The sequence below is a fragment of the Canis lupus genome, chromosome 11 (assembly GCF_011100685.1).
Source record: "Canis lupus familiaris isolate Mischka breed German Shepherd chromosome 11, alternate assembly UU_Cfam_GSD_1.0, whole genome shotgun sequence".
Lineage (NCBI taxonomy): Eukaryota > Metazoa > Chordata > Mammalia > Carnivora > Canidae > Canis > Canis lupus.
Window position 1 is genome coordinate 17,227,579 of NC_049232.1, and position 20,998 is coordinate 17,248,576.

A 20,998-nucleotide genomic window follows, 5' to 3' on the forward strand; every position below is an offset into this window, starting at 1 on the left:
TTTTGTGCAAACTTTTCTGTAACTTAGCAAAGTAATTTCTGAGGGGGTAGTTTATGGGAATGACAAAATGGTACAGAATATACCACTAGCAGTGAGCTATCAGAGATACACAAGTTCATCATGGCTGTGTCAGTGCTGAGTGAGAACTGTAATAAGGCAGCCAGAGGTGTCTGAGAAGCTCTTCCTAGGGGTCATTTCTTTACAGCACGTCCTGTGCAAAGCCCCGAATGGTCTTTTATCTTTGCTGCGCAAAGTGCCTGATGGTGTGGATTCTCAAACTTGCTTTAAGAGGTTAAAGGCAAACTTACGTGTTGTTGCTGGTCACAATTGAAAGAGTCGAATTTGGTTCCAGGTAATTTCATGTTATGAGCACTCATGCTGTCGCCATAATAGATACCAGATGAAACGCACTTTGTATGTTAAGGTATAAAGTAGGCCGGAGGCAAATACTTTCCTTGACCCCTTGCAGCTAGTTTCTGATTGACCGAGGGTAGTATTAAGATCAGTCATGATATTTCCTTGTTTTCTTGTTACTTGGATGAAAAACTTGAGCACACAGATTCTAGAACATTGCATTGAATTGACTTGTAAGACATTTCTGTGCTTGTTTCAGCAGTGTCAGAAAAAAGGTTCAGTTACATAATTTGTCCTATCTAGTCACTTATGCACTGAGGAAAGTCTGTAACACTGCAAGAGTTAGGAAGCTTTGGATTCTTTTGAAGGAGGATGCCCTTTGGCCTGGGGTATGCTCACTTTGTACTGTGGCTTAAAAACTCAAGTTCAGGAAAAGCCTTAAAGAAGGAAGACTCAGAGAATGTTCTACTTCCTCACAGGTGCTTTAAACGTGGTGGTCCCCATCGCCTATTAGAGGATGACATGAAGAGATTCTCAGGTCTCTAGAAAGATGTGGGACTCTGAGGAGTCTTAGAATCTACGTGGAAGGGAAGGACCTACTGCCTTGATTTTGTCCCTCTACTTGAATAGGACTTTGTCGCGGGCATGAACACTCCTGTTTACTTTGTGCCACAGATTGGACAGCAATCTCTCATTTTCCTGTAATTGTGCCTGGCTCTCCTTCTGGCACTTTCATACAGGTCCCTGTAAGCAAAGCCCCCAGTGCCTTCCGCCAACACAGCTATAGTCCTACAAAACTCTCAGCCAGCAAACTACCCCAAAATAAGCTTTATTGCAAGAAAAGTGTCATATTTGATACATAGACCTACAAAAACAAACAAAACCAAAAACCATAAGTTTTTCCTCACAAACACTTGATTACAAATTTATAGTTTCTTTTTTTTTTAGGTATTAAAAAAACAAAACAAAACAAACCCCCAACTGGATATGGATATAATTGGTTATGAATCTTTGGTCAGCACAGGTGTGAGAGGAGCAACCCGGAGCCTGCATGTGCTTTGGCCATTTCACATATGAGGTTTGGTCACTGGTCCAGGGACAGGTTCTTGGGTTGAGAAGTACACAGGGACGTCCTCTTAATAGCATGTCCTGGTACAGAATCTTTTTAAATGACTAAAGCAAACTAAACATCAATTCATTGTACAAACATCTTTCATACACAATAGGCTATGATAAAACGAGGCATATGGTGTATAACTACAGTATTAATGAAAATTCTAAAAAAAAAATGGATTTAAAAAAACAACAACATATATTCCTTGGCTGTACTGCATGATTTGTTTGCACATATGGCAATCCTGAAACAGCTTGAACATAATAAATGCACCATTAATCTAAGACAGCACCAAACACTACAGAACGCCAGGCGTTCCTTTGCAGAGGACCGGCAGTTCAGCTGCCTCGGTACCGCGGGGGCGCAGCGCACCCCGGGTAGGAATGAGGTGTGATGGGGAGCACGTGTGCTTCCTTGAGGTTATACGAAGGAGATACAGTACGGTTTGGCCTGCAACGCTACTGGTCTCACAAGCAGTCAAGGTATTTTGCTACAGTGGTTGTGCTTCATCTTCGGTTGCCTGGTGTGTCTGGTGATGAGGACTGTCATCGTCACAGCGAGCTGCTCTGGCTTTTATCTCCTTTCTGAAGGATCTAATGACATTGCCGTCTTTTAAGTTAGTGATTACACTGCCCATACAGCTCTGTGTGGCTTTCTTTAAAATAATCAGATGTGTACCAGTTGGACCACTGGCAGAAAACCAAAGGAAACATCTCTTGGATCTACTGGATTTTTAAAAAGCACCTCTAAAAGAAATAGCTCAAATTTATAAATCTAAAGAAAAACAAGTGAGTTTCCCTTTTTTGTTTACATAGTTTGTTCATTTCTCCATATATTACTGCATTAAAAATAAATAAACATCTATATTTTTTTTTAATTAGCAACTATAGCAAAATACCCAAAGTGTTACAGACTGCTAACAGGAAAAAAAAAAAGCTCACATTATTTTTGTGCATTTAGTGCCATATGCTGATCTCTTGAACATTTAGTTTTAGTTTTCTTTTAATATATTTTTAAAGTGAAGTTATATAAAAAATACAGTAACCACGGTTGCCTTTGTACTCAAATCTTTGGCCATACCAGAGTCTCAATTATCCTTCCCTGGGAGGGTCAACATTCTGCAGTCTGAGACAGGGAGGCAAGAAACGAAAGTTGTCTTTTTTCCCTCTTTACAATTAGTCACCGATTTCTCCCAGGCTTCTGCAGGCTGAAACCAGGTCTGAAGGGATTAATAGAGCTGAATCTGCAGCCTCATTCTGAGAGCCTCCCCGAGCTCCCCTAGGAGGTAGTCATCCTCATTGCGGTCTTCCAGTTTCTTAAGCTCCTTCTTCTTGTAGAGAGGGACGCTAGAGATTTCCAGTGTGTACGTGCCGGGCGCGAGCCTCCTCTTGGCTGTGTGCAAGTAGCTGAGCCCGTTTCTTTGGTGGATGCGGAAGATCCCCTCATCGTTCCCTTGGGAGATGACATAGCGGATGTGGTTGTTAAGGGGCTCGATGGCAGGCATGAGTTCCAGGATGTGCTCCTTCGAGCCGAGGCCGGAGAGGTTGAACTTCATTTTCATGGGGCTGTCCATGTCGACACTCTCCAGGCTGATGTGTTCCACCTGGAGAAAGAGCAGGAAAGGATGTGGGAAGAAGGTCTAAGGCACAACCAGAGGACTGGGGAGGGACATGCTGCTAGGGCTGCAGCCACAGTGACGACTGTGTCCCCTTGGAGCCAGGAGTCGGCTGGGGGAAAAGTCAGCTCCACAGAGCCTGGAGAGCTGTACAGCCTCTCATTCACCTTTTCCAGGTCCAGTAACAGGGTTGAGCCTACAGAGAGCATTACACATTTCAAAATATTTTTGATGAGTTTATGAAATAACATACTTACTAATAAGAAAAATAATTGAAGAAATGACTGTAATTTTTATTTTTTTTGGCTGGAGTCTAAACTAGAAGTGCAGGGGGCACCTGGGTGGCTCAGTCGATTAAACTAGAAGTGCAGCTCTTAGCCAATAGTAGGGACAGTCCCCCAGAGCAATTTTAATTCCCATGGCTTGGCTTGATGTGTAAGTGAGTGGTAACCATGAGTGGAGTGTATTTACTGAGAGCATCAGTGCAGACAGAGGCACTTGCAGAGTCCAGGGCTTGAGTTTGTACCAGCTTTGGTAAAAAATCAGTAGGGTGGGGCCCAGACAAACCAAGTCTCACTTGGTCAGAGGGGTGGGAGGTTTTAGAATGCTATCTTATGTTATTTTAAAAAATTTATTTATTTATTTTAGAGAGAGAGAGAGAGTGAGCAAGCAGGGAGAGGGACTAAGACAGAATCCTAAAGCAGACTTCACAGTGAGCACAGAGCTAGATGCAGGGTTAGATCCCAGGATCATGAGATCATGACCCGAGCCAAAACCAGCAGTCAGCCACCTAACCAACTGTACCACCCGGGTGGCCCTAGAATGCTATTTGTAAGACAGGCAGAAATCCAAAGCTTTGAGTGGATGCCTTTAAGTAAGAACTTGGTTCTAGTGGCACATAAGTGCCCATTGGAAGTGCCTGGGGGGCTCAGTTGGTTAAGCGTCAGATTCTTGACTTCAGCTTGGGTTGTGAGATCGAGCCCCACACTGGGCTCCATGTTTGGCATGGAGTCTGCCTGAAATTCTCTCTCCCCTTGCCCTCCACCCCTCCTCCTACTTGTGCACACACTTTCTCTTTCACAAATAAATTAATAAAATCTTAGAAAACAAAACAAAACATGTCCATCAGTCATCAGACAGAATCTTGTCCCCAGTACCACCATGGGAAGGTTTCATAAGCAAGATTTCCGGATTTGTAGTTAGGGTACTTGATGAATAACTCAGTTGCCATATTTAAACATCAGTTAGTACCTAAGTCAACTTAAGGTAAATCTAACACTGGCCTGATTATTATTATAAAATAGAACCATAAACATTTTGGCTAAAGAAATCTAGCCTTATGGATTAGGAAAGCTTCAGAGGCCCAGAAAACTGAAGCAATATGGTCAACTCACACAGCCAGTTAGTTGTTGCCTAGGGGTTTTTTGGTGGGAGAATTTTGCAATGTTATCTGAAGAGGGTGGTGCTATTCCTGATCTTTGGGAAAATCATCAACATCTTTGGTTACCAGATATTATTTTGGTGACATTTACTAACAGGTAAACACTGTTTACACTGTAACACTGTTTCAATTCAATTTTGTCAGCCTTCAAGGTAAGATTTTTTTTTTTTTAAAGAAGGCCCGGTGTAAAGCCCAATTGGGTTTAACCTCAAAACCCTAAGATCAAGACCTGAGCTGAGATCAAGAGTCAGATGCTTAACCAACGGAGCCCATCTAGGTGCCCCCAAAGTTTTTTAATCCTATTTTACAGTGAAAAAATTGAGGCAAAGAGAAGTTAAGTGAACATGCTCCATGTGACATGGATAATAAGTGGGGAAAACCACATAGTCATGGCCCTCCCTTTTAACTACTCAGTTAAATGCTATCAATAGCAAAGAACCACCAGCAGGCAATTTGGATCTCTAGTTTCTTACAAAATATACTTTACTTGGAGATAAAATTTTTTATGGGAAGAACACTTATCTAATAAATGTCACAGAATATGAGACCTGGTTGGCTTATCCACTGAAAATTAAATTCAGCCTAGTGTACTGCATTTGTATAAAATAGAACTGGACAAATTCAAAATAATTTGTTCTTTTGAATCATATCAAAATTGCTATTTCCTAGATGAACACCTTTTTTTTTCCCCCACTGATACAAATAAAAAACAAAATGTAGGATTTGAAGCTGTGAATCTTAAAGTTTTCTTCCCTGAGTCCCTGTGTTTGCGCTAATAACGCCACTAATTTTAGTGTGTGTCTGCCATATTGTGTCTGTGAATTAAGTTATAACATTACAAGAAAGTTTTAACTTGACAGAGGCCAAAACCTATGTAAAAAGTTCACTGCATAGTGTTACTGCATAAGGATAAAATCTTGTGACAAAACAGAGCGAGGTTTACTCACAGCTGTGGGTTCAGGTTCCTGAACACTTCTCTTCTGTCTGCCGTCTTTCTTAGAGTAGCCATTGATCTTACACTCATAGCATGCTTCTGGGGACAGAGCATTTTCCTCGTCGACCTCTGCATCCAGGGACAGGTACTGCCCTTTGTTAAATCCCATTCCTGAGACACAGTGGCTATTTGCAATGAGAAGCAAGGCATGGTTAGACTTCACCATTAACCATGACCATAGTTTTCCAGTGGTAGAGCAGGGACTTCAGAAACAAGGAGCCAATGAAGTAAACTCTAAGCTTTAAACATGAAAACCTCAATATTCTTGGTAATTCTTTCCTTCAACACTTAAAACATGAGGTTCTCCCTCATTCTGAACATCAAAATTCTTCTGAGAGTGAGCTCCAGGTTTCTCGAATTTTCAATCCTAATTAGACCGAAGCAACTCAGGTATTGTTACATCAAGAAGGAAAAAAAAAGAGCAAATTATGAATTGCAAAAGAGAATTCAAAGAGAATTTCTGTTACTTTATAAGCTTAAAGCCTGTGCTTACTGCTCTTTAAAAAGCTCTTTGCTGTAACTTTTGAGATTTCTGAGCTCCCATTATGGGTAGTGAGAGTCACTGAGTTGGCTCAAAATGACCCTTGTCTGGACCAAGACTGGTTTCAAGCATTATTAGGTACCAGTGGTAGACAGATTAGTCTACACCCCTCAATGCCTGACTCACTCACTGCTCTTTCTGGGAAAGGTGACCCTGACTGACTCGTACATTCCCATCCTCTGTGCTGTGAGGGCCAGCTGCCTTGATGGAAGGCTGCAGGTAGCCAGTACCTCCACCGCAGCCAACAGGACTTGAGACGGCTCACTTGGGAGAGTGCCATTAGCTGGAAGGGACCCAGCCTAGATGGTGCCACATGAACCAGACACATACTCTCTATGCTGTATAAAGCCAGATGAGCAAAGGGAGGGACAGACTCCTTCCTTAGGGACCCCTGGGCTAGCACTCGTCATATTCATGTCACTGGGAACATGGGAGCAGCATTTTTAAACATCTCTTTGTCTCGGCTTGGAGGAATCTGACTGAATCAATGTAGGCTGTGCTGAGGGGCAAGCGAGTGATCTCTGTATCTAAGTTGGCCTTACGGTCACCACAAAGGAGGCGATCCTGCTGCACTGACATAACCCATGTACCTTCCTGATGGTACTTGTTCCCATTACCCGGAGTCCTCTGAGCAGTCCTCTTGCCTCCTAGACTTTTAATCACCACTCACTTCCCTGCTGTGCCAGGACCACGCCTGCTTCCCTGGAGCCTTACCCCTGTCCCACTCTGTAGTACCCGGGAGGGCAGCCACAGAGATAGCCCCCTTCCGTGTTGGAGCAGCCATAATTGCAGGGGTTCTTGGAGGAGGAGCACTCATTGACGTCGTGGCAGGCACTGGAGAACTGGTCAAAGGAGAACCCAGAGGGACAGACGCATTTGTAACCTCCAAGGGTGTTGTAGCAGGAAGCAGAGCCGCAGGCATTGGGATTGGAGCATTCATTCTCGTCTAGGGGCACAAAGGAAGAAGCTCTTATGTGGGGGGAGGGGCGCTGAGGTGAAGAAGAGCCCAGTGTCAAAGTCACGACGGTTTTTACGGGGAAATATCTCTAGAACCATATTTTAAAAATGTTTATTCTGATGGTTGATTGGCAAAACATATAAAATTAGAAAAAACAAAACAAAACACCAAAACCCAAAGAATCCCCCTAAAATATGGCTTTAAAAAATCCTTGCTCTACCCTTTTATGCTCTGTTTGGGCTACGTTTCTCAATATGATGGCAACCCTTGGAGAGAGACATCTGTAGTCCTTCTACTTTTATTCTCTGAACTGAAGGTTATTTCAAAAGTCTGAATCTCAGTTCCATGGAGTTAGAAAGTAGATCACTAGTTTCCAGGGGCTGCAGGGAGGGAAAAACAGAGAATGTCTGCTTATGGGTATGGAGTATCTTTCTGGGGTGATGAAATTGTGGTGATGGTGATGGTGAGAATATACTGACCACCACTGAACTGTACACATTTTGAAAAGATTTTACGGCATGTGAATTATATCTCAATTAAAAAAAAACAACAACAACCCGAATTCCCAAATTCATTCTATATGAAGAGAAAATATATATAAAATTTTAAGTACTCAATTAAAATAATTGAAAGAAACATTATTTAATTGAATCTGTTCGACTGAAAATTTAGTATGCTTTTACTACTTGAGAACCCATGAGGCGCACACTGTGTCTTCTGAGAGAGGTTTTCATCCAGCCATCAGCTGACCTAAGTTTTGCTTGTTTAATAACTAACCTTACACTGTAAATTCCTGATGTAGGATAATTATAGGTTATACTTTCAGTTGCTCTTACTTTTATAAAATTAAAGCCTGATTGTGCTTTTTAACTTTGGAGATTGCAATTTTCCTCTAACTGTCTGGTTGATATATATAGCATGTGGCTTGACTCCTTTGGGCTTTATTATAATCCACATTTCACCCTGGGCAGAAGTCACATCTGTTCCATGGAATTCTTTTGGATTCTTGTGACTCCAATGAGCACAATGTGTCTGTTTACTGAATATGTGACAAGTTTATGTTTCAGCCCACGTGGGGAAATGGTCCATTTGCAAGTAGATGTGTGTCTGGGATGCCACAGCTCCAGGGAAGTGCATATCTGCAGTAGCTCAGTGAGATTATGGAGGATGCAGACAGTCTCTCAGTGCCCAGGCTTCTCAGACAGGAAATATAACTCCATTAAGTACAGCACACACAGGTTACTGAAAGGGCAGATATTTTTGTTTTGTTTTGTTTTGTTTTAAAGGGCAGATATTATTAGGTAACTTGTGTGTTATGATTACAGTTTCAGAATTAAATCAGGCCAACAAAGAGAGAATTCTAGATATGAAACCTGCTAGGATTACCTAATATGTATAAATTCTTAGTCTTCATTTCATGAGGAGAAAGTATTTAAATGAATTCTTAATCACCAGGCTACCTACGACATAGACCTAACTGCTGTTTTATTTCTGTATATGAAAGACTGGGCATTCTGCTACGGAGGCTTATCTGCTTTAATCATTAAATCTGACATTTATATCCAGTACTTCTCTCGTAACAGAGAATGTAAATTAGGTTATAATTAAGAAAATGGTCCTGCTATGAATATAGTATTGGACATGGTGTTAGGGAGAGAAATTATCAGGCAAAACCCATTACTTCAGTAAATGTCATTTACGTATTACTGACAAGAACATTTAAAAGTGTGTAATGTTTCTGTAAGCACCATGCTGTAGTTCATGTTTGTATGTTACAAATGTACATCGTGGTGTATTTTTATGGATGCAGGTAATCTCACTTTGAAAATATGTTCATGCTGCATACGTACTTGGAACAGACTCATGCTTCACCAAGCTGTGTTCACATTATTTTGAAGCGACCACAGAAGCAAGTGGGAGTTAATGAATACTACAAAACCAAAAACTTCACTGATACATTATTTTTCTTCATGAGCAAATGTTAATATTCACTTATTTTCAATTTTGAATAATCATAATGCTTGTAAACATTTTAGAAATGTTACCTTCCTATACATCTGTAGTCTATGTACCAGAATGGTATAGGTGTTCTCTGGCAAGTGACTGGGAATATCTTAAAGTATTCATTTGAATTAAAACTGGTTTTTTTCAGTATTAATACAAAAACTGTCCATTTTCCTTAAGTTGGCAGTAGTATTAACAGTTTAACATTACTTAAATTATCTGATGCATTGACTCGGAACAGTTTTGCTCATTTACTGAGAGATCACATAAATCTGAAACTGTTCATTCTGCACATCCCTCCTCGAGCCTATGAAATGACTAGTGATATTCACACATGCAGGAACAGATAAAAATAATTTGTGGCCTTTCAATTTGCATTTTGTCATAAGTCTTATTCTTTTGGTAACATGCTGCTTTTATTAGTTCCTGATGGTTTATTTAATTCTATCTCTGCCATATATTTGGGTTAAAATTCCAACTGGAATTATGTGGATTCAAGGCCAGGAAGTCAGCAATTAAAGTAGGGACCACCTTGAGTCCTCAATCCTGCACAGGTGAATCTAGAACCTTTCAAAATAAATCCCTGCTGTCATACTGTGTGAGCTGCTGTAGGGTGACTGCCTTGCTGAAGTGCCTACTCAGAGGCACTTCAAAAGGGAATTAGGATGTACCATACGGTGTTGATTTTCAAGTCAGACTGATTTTTTGAAAAACTCTACAGCCCTTTTTGTTCTAGATGTTTTATAGGAAGAAGCTTCAGAAAACTTAAAAACTTGGAAATTGAGATGATTCTCTATGTATGCTCTTACTTATATTATACTGAGGATCAATTTAAAAATGAGATTTCTAGGGCAGCCCTGGTGGCCCAGCGGTTTAGCGCCGCCTTCAGCCCAGGGCATGATCCTGGAGACCTGGGATCGAGTCCCATGTCAGGCTCCCTGCATGGAGCCTGCTTCTCCCTCTGCCTGTGTCTCTGCCTCTCTCTCTCTCTCTCTCTCTCTCTGTGTCTGTCATGAATAAATAAATAAATAAATAAATAAATAAATGAGATTTTTATTTAACAGGCTGACACCTATGAAGTATTAGAAGATTGTTCTTTTGCCTTAAGACCCACCAAATTAGCCAAGAAGTCCATGTTATTTTATAAAAGGTGAGTCTTTCCACTTTGCTTAGTAAACAAAGCAATATAATTATTTTAAACTGCTTTAACAGCTATCTAAAAATGTACTGTTCTCTATATTCTGAAGAGTGTGCTTATACTATGCCTCTGTTTATAAATCAAGAAATGAGGGCCTAAGGACTTTGGCAACATTTTTGTGTGGGAAGAAAAGAAATGTAAACTTAGGAAATCATTTTGATTGACTGCCTAATAATCCTTGAAAATCTGTTCGTAACTTCTTGATCATCAATGGCTTCTGCATTTCTCTGTCCGGGTGTCTATTTGTGGGGTGACAAAGCATCTGTCTTTGGCTTGGCACAAGACCAGAGCATCTCTGTGACTTTCACTGAATTGGCTTCCCTCCTAGGAAATTTATCTTGATTTTCTCTTCTCAATTCACTAAACTGTCATTAGAAATTTCTTTTGAGAAGACCACAAAGGATAAAATCAGATTAATTTATTTAGTGAATGCTCACAGTGAAATATCTGAAAAACACGTGTGGTAATTTAATCACTGCAAAGGCACAGGAAAGCACCCCGTGGTTTCTCTGCAGGACACAGCTCCCCTTTAGGCTGGCATCTGATGTCACAATATGTTGGATGGCAGGTCTATGAAGTGCATTCAGGTGGAGCCAAGAAATGAGGCATATGCTAAGTGAATCAGCTGGCTATTCAAGTACAGAATACTGTTCTCTTTGATCAATCTCCCCTTAAAAGGAGAATTTCCACTGACTATTATCAATGCCAGAACAGGGCTGACGGCCTACAGATTTTATTTTACAAACTCTTTTGTCTAGAGTTTTCAACAGAATTAGCCCTAACTAGGTACTTTTTCTACCTTCAAATACTTAACCTTCTTCATTAAATCTATGTAACTGGAAAGCACAGAGGGATAGTCCTCATTAAGCTGATCTGAATTCATTTAGATTCATATGAAAGAGATGGAAGAGCAGTTCTTCAACCCCAAATCTAAAGATAAGAGACTGATGAAGAAAAGCCCCTGACCTTGGCAAATGATGAATCTTGACAACATCTTCAGAAAGTTAAGTTTATAAAAGCTCTAGTTTAGTTACCTTTTGGGTATCTTAAAACAACATTTGTATTCTGGATATTTTCAAACACAAATACAGAGACTAGTGTCACGGATCCCTGTGCATCCCTCAGAAGGACTGGTGTTAAAGTTCTAGGATTCAAAGGCTACACTGAAACATCAACCTTTATTATTTGTTCATCTTACACAAAGATACCTTAAGGTAAGAAAAGCAGATGCTATGTAACCAGAGAGCACTCACCAACACACTGATTCCACTGGTAATGCTGAATATACCCTTGAGGGCAGCCGCATCTGTAGCCTCCCAGGATGTTCTGACAGCCATGCTGGCACCTGTGGTTTCCATCACATTCATCCACATCTGCAAAAACAATCCCAGCATGGTATTTACGCACCCTTTCCTCTACTGGATAAAATAGAACTGGACTAAATGCACTCCAAATACAACCTGGCTTAACTATTATCAGGGGAACTAATAAATAAGACACACAGAGAGGCTGGGAGTTTTTCCAAGTCACATGGGTATTAGTCAGCGGTGATACAAAGAATGGTTCTGAGATAGGAGCCCACTCTTTCTTCTTCTTCTTCTTCTTCTTCTTTCCTTCTTTCCTCCTCCTCCTCCTCCTTCTTTCTTTCTTCTTTTTCTTCTTCCTTCTTCCTCCTCCTCCTCCTCCTTCTTCTTCTTCTTCTTCAAGATTTATTTACTTGAGAGAGGTGGGGGGAGGGGCAAAGGGAGAGGGAGACAGAAACACAAGCAGACTCCCTGCTGATTGTGGAGCCCCATGTGGGGCTTGATCCCACAACCCTGAGATTTTGACCTGAGCTGAAACCAAGAGTGGGTTGCTTTAATCGACTGAGCCACCCAGTTGCCCCAGAACCCACCTTGTTATGCTGTCCACCCGACCATCCCTGTCAGCTCTTGAAATAACATCTTCATTTCAGCAAATCAACAATAGCAACCACAAATGTTACATGTTTTGGATGGATTAACTGCATATGGTGTGACTTATTTGGTAGGTGATATAAATATATTTGCATTTTATATTCCAGTAGATTCAAAAGTGATTCAGACTTCTAATCCTCATGTTCGAGGGGCACCTGGGTGGCACAGATGGTTAAATGTCAGACTCTTGGTTTCAGCTCAGGTTGTGATCTCAGGGACTTGATATTGAGCCCTAATGGGACTCTGCATTTAGCGCAGAGTTGGCTTGAGATTCTCTCTTCCTCTGCCCCTTCCACTCATACTTGCTTGTGCTCTCAAATAAATCAAATCAATCAATCTTTCAAAAAAGATCACGTGGGAGGATACAAGCACTACAGAGATACCTAAAAAGTATAACTGTTAAGCACACAAAAATTTTTATTACCATTTGAGATTAGATACAAAATTAAAATATTTAAATATGTTATTTTTAGATATGATGTGGTATTGTTACAACATATGGAAAAATTTCTTTGTCCATACATGCATACTCTTCTGGAATGACAACTGAGGCTTTGAAATCTACTCATAAAGAGTGAAATAAAATTGGCATGTTTGATGTGTATATAACAAATTTATATGGATAATTAATAAATGGTATCTTATGTGGATGGTCACAGGCTGAACTCACACGTGGCAAGCAGCTGTATGTTCAGCATACTTTAAAAGTTTCAAGGGCTTCAAATATAAAACGTTAAAATGGAAATTTTTAAAATTGAATTTTTCTTGGCTACATATGAGATTTATAAATGTCCTATACTTCTTATAAAGAGTATATTAAAAACTATGAATATATTTCTAGAATCCAGATTCATAAATTTCTAAGAATAATAAAAGGGGACTAAAATCAATAAAGACTTAAATTGCAACAGTTTATAAAAATATAAGGGGATGTGTATAGTCTTATAATCCCTGGCATGAGTATTTTGTAAAAGGTACCAATTCTGTACTAGCACTTCCAATGGAGATCCTGGGGAACAGTGTAATATTTTGTTGAGTATAGGCAGATTCTTATTTTAGTCCCAGTTAAATGCCTCCTTTGACTTTACAGGAAATACCTATTTGGAAGAGTTGCTTGATAGAAAATGCCCACTGTAGAGAAGAACATGAATCAGGAGTCTCAGAACAAATAAAATGGAAATAGCAATCACATTCCCCAGTGCTTTTCACACATTTTACAATTCTCTTTGATAACTGGGTCCCTTCTTACACTTAACTTTCATACATTTAGTCATCATGCAACAAAAGTCCATCTTTTTTTTCTGAAATATTTGTACACTACTGTATACCATATTAGCTACAGAATTCCTTTTTAGTTTTTTTTTTCTTTAGATCAGTAATTAGGTAAAGACCTCAGTTACTTCAAAGCCCATTTCATATAGAATTTTTGTCCTATAATATTAAAGTCTTCCTCTGCCCCCAACATGATATATGAAAATGTATGAATGAAAATCAATTGCTGAGTTCTATTTCATAAATACTTTTTTTTCCCTTTTGAAATGATCTCATTTTAATGGCTTGGAAGTTAAAAGAAAAATAGTTTGCTGTATTAGATTAAGGATTTTTGAGCAAGTAAACTCACCTTCACAGTTCAGTCCAGTGGCATCAAGAGAGAACCCTCTTTGGCATTCGCAGCTGAAACTTCCAGGCGTGTTTTGACAGATTCCCTTTGCTCCACAGAGTGAAGGCTGAGACCCACATTCATTGTTGTCTAGCAAAGCAAGAAGGAGGAGTGTCAAGCTTCCCAATCATTACATGACTCAGATTTCACTACATGAAGTGAAAACTGAGGCATGAAAGTCTAACTTGCAAGATGTGAAAACTTTAGGGAAATGTATGCCAGGATTCACTGTCTGAGTAGAGGCAAAAGTGGCAAGAGAAAGACTATTTCGAGAGAGGTGAAATTAGAGTATTATCTTGGGTCAACTGAGGACACGGTTTTTGATAATGCAGACTAAAAGATTCTTAATATGTGTCTTCTAACATGAAGTAACCTACCATGTTTATTAGCATGTTCTAAATTACAATGAGCCTTTATTCATATTTAGTCTGAACACGTGGTTATGCAACATAAAGGTACTGTTTGTAATATGCCTACTATACATGTGTCGGACTTTAAATAAGCTTGAACCTCGTGTATTTTTTTTTCCCCTTTGGATACTGTTCTTATGAAAAAACACCTACATTCTTAGCAACATTTCTAGACCAGTAATTATATCATATTGGTTCTAAATAGAAGTACTGAGCCTTTCAATATTCTACTGTTTTAAGTACAATTTTAATGCATCTACCCAGAATAAACAAAGCTTCCCACTTGTAGTTTCGTCTTACCAATGCAAGCGGTATGGTGCTGTGTAAAGCCAGGTGGACATTTACAGGTAAAACCTCCCAGAGTGTTGACACAGAGGAACTGGCAGTTGTGTTGTTTGGTTTGACATTCATCAAGGTCTGAGTGAAAGAGAAACCAGTAAAAATCAGAGCAGGGTTACCTGGTTCTGCATCCTTTCTTATGAAGCTACACGATGTGTATATGTTCTATTCAGGAGTTTTGTTGAATTTTGCTGGAAGCTTTACAGACAGACTTCCACAGGCATATGAAAGTAATTTCTTTTTCACAGACTTAAGCAGCATCGATATTATGGGCAACTCAGATAGGATGGCTAAGGTGATATGTAACACAAAGTTTTCTTAAAATAAGAAACTGAATGGATGAGCCATGGTGGTTTCTGTGAACTATTCTCAAAGTGAATATCCCAAGGTTATAGTTGTTGTATTTAGTGCACAGTTTAGTACATGCCTTGTCACTTACTCCTTAAATAAAAATAAAACAGAAGCTGGAAATTGATGAAAGTCTGAAAACAAGCATAGAGTCAGGCTCTCAGGATCCAAATGAAAACACTGTGATAAATATCAGAGAAAGCAAAAATACAGCATCTGTAATCCTGGTGATAAACTGAATTTATATTTGGACTATACTAATAGAAAACTTGAAATGTGATTTTGGTTAGATTAAAACTTAATATGGGATAATATATTTAAGTGTACAAAGCAATATAAGATATATATAACACTAATTCATTATTTTAAAGCTTAAACACACACTATTGCACTCCTAATAACATGAAAAATTAAATTGACTCATAATGGTTCACTAAATAGATCTAAGAGAACAGTACTGCTTGCTATAATTATTATTATTTTCTCCTTGGAAATAAAATTTCATCTTCTTAAGAATAACTTGTATTTCAAAAATTTAATCAGTTAGGAATTTCCTCAATCCATTCATTTCACACAGGCGAGGTTTACAATAAAACTGAATGCATGAGTATAGCACTGGAGCGATAGTAATTGTCTAATTTAGTTTGATAATTACTTTTAATACTACCTATGCCAAAAAAATTCATCCATGCATTTTCAATCTTCTGCAGTAAATGTGTAATAAAGATAATTGAGAGGAAATAAAATCCTAGATAAGCAGCAAAAGAAATCTTATTTTAGGTGCTTGTTTCAATCTCTTCCCTCACCAATATTTTTGGCTTTAATTTCATTTAATTATCCATTTGCGTGGTCTGCTCTAAGAAGCAAGCAGATCTAATTAGGGCTTTAATTCTCCCTTCCTCCTAAAATGTGTCCTCTGGAAAAATTTTCTGTAACTCATAAAGTGGCCCCTAGGAAGACAGGCTTTCATGAAGGCAGTGCAGGTGAACCAGTCCCTGACCAGCTGAATTTGGATCTGAAAGGAGAGACAAAGGGTCAGAAATGCTGGGGACGCTACCCTCACCTTTGCACGTCTTTGCATCCTCTTGTAGGACATAGCCCCGAGGACACGAGCACTGGTAACTCCCCTCGGTGTTCTTGCAGATGAAGTTGCATGGTTTCGGGGACTGGGAACATTCGTCAAGATCTAAGTGAAAGTGATGTCAAGAGTAAATTCCTAGTTTCAAGGAACAACTGGCCTCTTTCTTCCCTCTACATCCTTACTTCACCTATTTCCTTTCTTCTTCAACTTAAAATGGAAGAAGAGCTAAGGAGAAAAGATGCCCAGAACAGTTTTCTTGAAAATAACATATTGGTTTACTCTGTAGATCGATCTAGGGTTCTTGGGTAAAGGTAGCATATAGACAACTGTCCAGTTTCAAAAAAAAATCCACTGCCTTCTTTAGAATTATGTACTTGGGTTTACAGCTCAAGGATCATTCTCTTACAAGTAAGAGTTTCTTTCCTCTGACACATGGATATGAAGACGTTCTTTTCAGTTGTTAGCTGACATGCCGAGCACCATGGGGACCTGAGGCTTGCCACTCCAGAGCCAGAGCCTCACCCAGGCGCACCCTGCTCTTGGGTCCCGGCAGCTGGATGGCATGCACACCACCAGAAGGCTCTCCTTCCCCTTGTCCTCCAACTTCCACCCCCTCTCTGCAAGATGGCTTGGGCTCTGGGTCACTGGATCACAGGTCACAGCATCTGTCAAAGCGGCCCTCTGTGCACAACTTTCTCCTTCCAGGTTCAGAAACATCTCCCTCTTTTCTTGTGGCCCAGATATGGCACCATGCCTCATGGATTCTACATGCTCTGTTCACATCTTTAACCAAAACAACTGTCCTGAAATCATCCTCCCTTGAATAGGCTACCTTTTTTCTGCTGGGACTGATGGACAGCAGACCATCCTCATTTCCTCATAAAACATACTGACTGATGCCCCCAGAATGCTGGAAGCTCATGATCGTGTGCTCTCTTGCCCAACCAAGTGCGTCGATGCTTACTCAGGATCAGTTTGGTTTCTATGAACCTTTTCATGTCAGGGGCATTTATTACAATAGATACTTTGATGGAATAACATGCAAGTGGATTAAATATGGAGGAGAAGAGGCTTTTCTCCTTCACTGAAAATTCTGTCAAATGCTTTGGAAAGACTCATTAGAAGCAAGCCTCCCACTCCCTGCCCTCGACTGGTGTAGCAATAGTGTGGGTGAGATGGTAAAAGATCAGATTAGAAAAAGAGACTGTAAAAATGTAGGTGGTTTCTGTACAGACACTGCTTTGCAACTGGTAATTTTCACATGAGGCTTAAGTCATAGGTTTTATGCAAAAAACCAGCAACAAGGAGCAAGCACAATGCGCGCTCTGTACGTATGCTAAAACACATGCTCATTATCAGAAGCCCTTTTCTTTCATCATCAAGAACTAGACAAGGTGCACCTATAATTTTAAATTAAAATATAAAATGGTGAAATAATGGTTTTTTAAAAAAACTTTTTCTGCTTCCCTGACTGAACACTTACTGATGAAGAGTTGTGTGTCACAAGGACAGTGAGTATGGCATCAGGAACTGCATTACTGAGAGCCACAGCATGACTGTAGGAAAGGTACATGCCAACTCTCTATGGGTACACCTACTGTGTTGCCAGCAGCGACTGGTAGGAAACAGTAGTCACCCTCGCCCCAGACGGACAGACGCCTTGCCTTACCTACACACGAGGTGCCGCTGATGTCTGTCGTGTAGCCAACCTTGCAGAAGCAGCGGAATGAGCCCATGGTATTGATGCACTGACCACTGGTGCAGAGGTTTGGCATCACCTTACATTCATCAATATCTGTGGATGGGAAAAAAGAACCCAAATAAAAACAAATACACAAGTTAATATATATATATATGCAAGGAGAAAACTGCTCAGAGCCTAAGAGAAACAACAGAGCTGACGTGAAATAACTAGCAACCAACAGTCACCACAGCGCTCCAGTACCTTTTCATCATTCTGGTGAATGGGAACAGCGAAGGAAAGCAAGAATATTCTGCAGCGGTTGGAAGAGGCAAATAAATGGAGTCTCTGTTGAAAGCCCTGCTGCAGTCTACTCATTTTACAATCTAAGTATGAATTATTTTGGCGGGATGTAGAAAGCTACCTCTCTGAAGTCCAACTAATCTGGGATTTGTGGTGATTTCCCACGCCTGGACCTCACATCCACACTTGGATTAGACTTTCTGAAGAAAGGGTTTCATTAGCAGAGTAATCGGGCCCAGGGCCAATAGTCTGTACAGTAATGGAAGAAAATGGTATTTTTTTTTTCAGGACACTAGTCTATCAAGTGGTTTAAAAAAAAAAAAAGCCTGAAACAAAGAGAAATAATAGGTCAGAGGCTAGAATTTCCTCCAAGTTAGTCTTTAGATTGATAGAAATTCCTTAAATGAGGAATGGACTCAGGGAGGAAAAAAAAAAAAAAAAAAAAAAAAAACCTGGAAACTGCTAACCAATTCTGAGACCTGCTGCTTTGTAAATATGTGGCAAACAGACTTAGTCCCTGTGTACACTCAAATGAGCAACACTTATTTAAATAAAGCAAGTATAGTTTGGGGGTTACAGGCATGGCCTTTGGGGTCAGACAGGTATGTTCCACTCCTAAGTCCAAACCTTAGAAAGGGTGTGATATCAGGAAAATGACTTACTGTCACCTAAACTTTGTGCTTCAGCTTCCTAAGAAATTCTACCTCTTAGATTCAGTATGAAGAGTACATCTTTTAACATCTCTTAATCATTAGCAAAAAGCACATACAAGCACATATACTAACAAATATTTTAGCTATCATATCAATTTTTCACTTTTCCTTTAAATTAATCGGAATCAATCCACTGTACCGAAAATGTGCACAAATTTCCTCAGCTCCGTACCTCTTCCATCGGTGGTATATCCTGGGCCATGAGGACATATTTTTTTGTACTGGGCAGTTCCAGGAAGTGGGCAAAGCTCACACTGGTGACCCCAGCCTCGTCCCCCATCACAGCAGCATTCTGACTTGGTGACAAGATTGCGGCTGCTGGACGCCATCTGACACATTGTCTGCAATACCTCTGCAAAGCAGAGTCCCTGTCGATTGTCTGAAATAACAATGTAGGTAATAAGCATCAATGACACGGAACCGACACTTCATCTTCACCTTCAAATAAAACAGGATAGTCAATGTTTTTCTTCCTGGCGAAAAGTTTTTCAAAGATAAGTGTTCTTGTATATGAATAACCACACTGTTTAAGATAGCTTCACGATTATAAAGTTGGAGAATGAGTCCACAGTGTGTTCTTTTACTACAGAGAATCTATTAAATTCAACAAAAAACGATACTGTGCTTAAGAAATAGATGGAGCACTGGGTGATATGCTGTATGTTGGCAAACTGAACTCCAATAAAAAAAAATAGAAAAAAAATTTAGAAACAAACAAAAAAAGAAATAGATTTGTTTCTTTTTCTTCAACCCATCAGCAACTGATAGTAGTAAACTACCATTCCTGTAGAACACAAAATAAAAATCAAATTAAATTATTTCTTTTTAAATAAGCATATGAGCATCAGAATTTGTTTCTGAAAAGCAAATCCTAGATGATGTTATAATCTTGGTACATATTCAATCCAATCTTGTCTTTTCTGCATATAAAGGATTGTTCAAACATTTGGACTAAGCAGATTTTTTTTTTTAGTATAAATAGAGGAATTTCTCTGATGTAAGTAGGCAAATAAATCTTTAATATGGTTTCATGAACTGTCCCAGTGAACCATTACTAACATGAACAGAGAAGTACATTACACTATGTAGGTTATCTTTTTCTGTTGCTGGAAAGTCTGGTTAGTAAGGATCTAGATTGGAGACACCAGTAAACACAATTTATTTTCCAGACTAACAGTTTCCTAGGATTTAATGCAATGACATCATTTGGAGAAAAAATCTGACCTCGCTGAAACATGCTATTTTATATCAAATCAAGCGATGAGTGCTCTTATTTCTCTGTTTGCCTTAAATTTTACTACTCCATACTTTTACACCTGCTCATAATGAACTGAAATGGTTTATAATGTATGCATTTTAGCATTAATATACAACATAATGGCTGAGATTTATATTTTCCATAAGAAAATATTTTGTAAAACATAAAATAAAAACTAACCTTCACTGCATTTTTGAAATGTGGCATGTGCTTTAATATTACTAATACAGCAAAGCTTACCTCACACAGCAAATATTTTCTTTTGGAATTAAATCATCCCCTTATGTAAGTTTTACTAAAGTCACTCTTTCCACGGGGCTTAATTAATCTTAATTTTGGAAAGACTATTAAAGATGGCTATTTACATTACACATAGATGTGCATACAACTCACACACGCAGAAATACATCATATTAATAGATGTGTACCTTTAGGGAGAAGTGTATGGATTACTCAGGTTGGGGGAATTTTTTTTTTTTTTTAGCAGATAAGCATATGTATGTGGAGTTCTTCTGTGATGATGTCATAAAAGAGATGTCTTATTTACTAAGTAAAACACCCTGAGATGTCCCTTACCTAGGCATTCGGTGCCTGAGGAGCTTGACTGAAATCCCTCGTTACACTCACATCTGTAGCTCCCGATGGTGTTAACGCAGCGCCCGTTCTCACAAATTCCAGGCTTGGTCCTGCATTCATTTTCATCTTGGGGAAAACAAACAGGGTGAATGATGAGCAGACTACAAAATTGCCATTTACACATTATCCTCTAGTGGGTTGTATCTTATTTAAAACTTCCTCACCAAAATAGTAATCAGATGGATTAAAACTAGTCATATGTGAGTATGGATTTCCTTTTAAACTCCATCCTGGGCAGCCCGGGTGGTGCAGCGGTTTAGCCTGCCCTCAGCCCGGGGTGTGATCCTGGAGACCCAGGATCGGGTCCCACGTCAGGCTCCCTGCATGGAGCCTGCTTCTCCCTCTGTCTGTCTCTGCCTCTCTGTGTCTCTCATGAATAAATAAAATTAAAAAAA

At 39.5% G+C, this 20,998-nt stretch overlaps 1 protein-coding gene across 1 annotated transcript in view; it reads right to left on the reverse strand.

The window, feature by feature from the left end:
- Positions 1-1,167: 1,167 nt before the first annotated feature.
- FBN2 (fibrillin 2) overlaps positions 1,168-20,998 on the reverse strand; it is a 240,737-nt gene continuing 220,906 nt past the window's right edge. Inside the window, exons 56-65 of the mRNA XM_038552058.1 lie at positions 20,544-20,669; positions 18,882-19,088; positions 17,682-17,807; positions 15,995-16,117; positions 14,545-14,661; positions 13,796-13,924; positions 11,473-11,592; positions 6,774-7,005; positions 5,472-5,643; positions 1,168-3,071 (exon numbers count right to left, since the gene is read on the reverse strand). Of these exons, the coding sequence (XP_038407986.1) occupies positions 2,697-3,071; positions 5,472-5,643; positions 6,774-7,005; positions 11,473-11,592; positions 13,796-13,924; positions 14,545-14,661; positions 15,995-16,117; positions 17,682-17,807; positions 18,882-19,088; positions 20,544-20,669 (1,727 nt within the window). The 3' untranslated portion in view covers positions 1,168-2,696. The remainder of the gene's footprint in view (positions 3,072-5,471; positions 5,644-6,773; positions 7,006-11,472; positions 11,593-13,795; positions 13,925-14,544; positions 14,662-15,994; positions 16,118-17,681; positions 17,808-18,881; positions 19,089-20,543; positions 20,670-20,998) is intronic.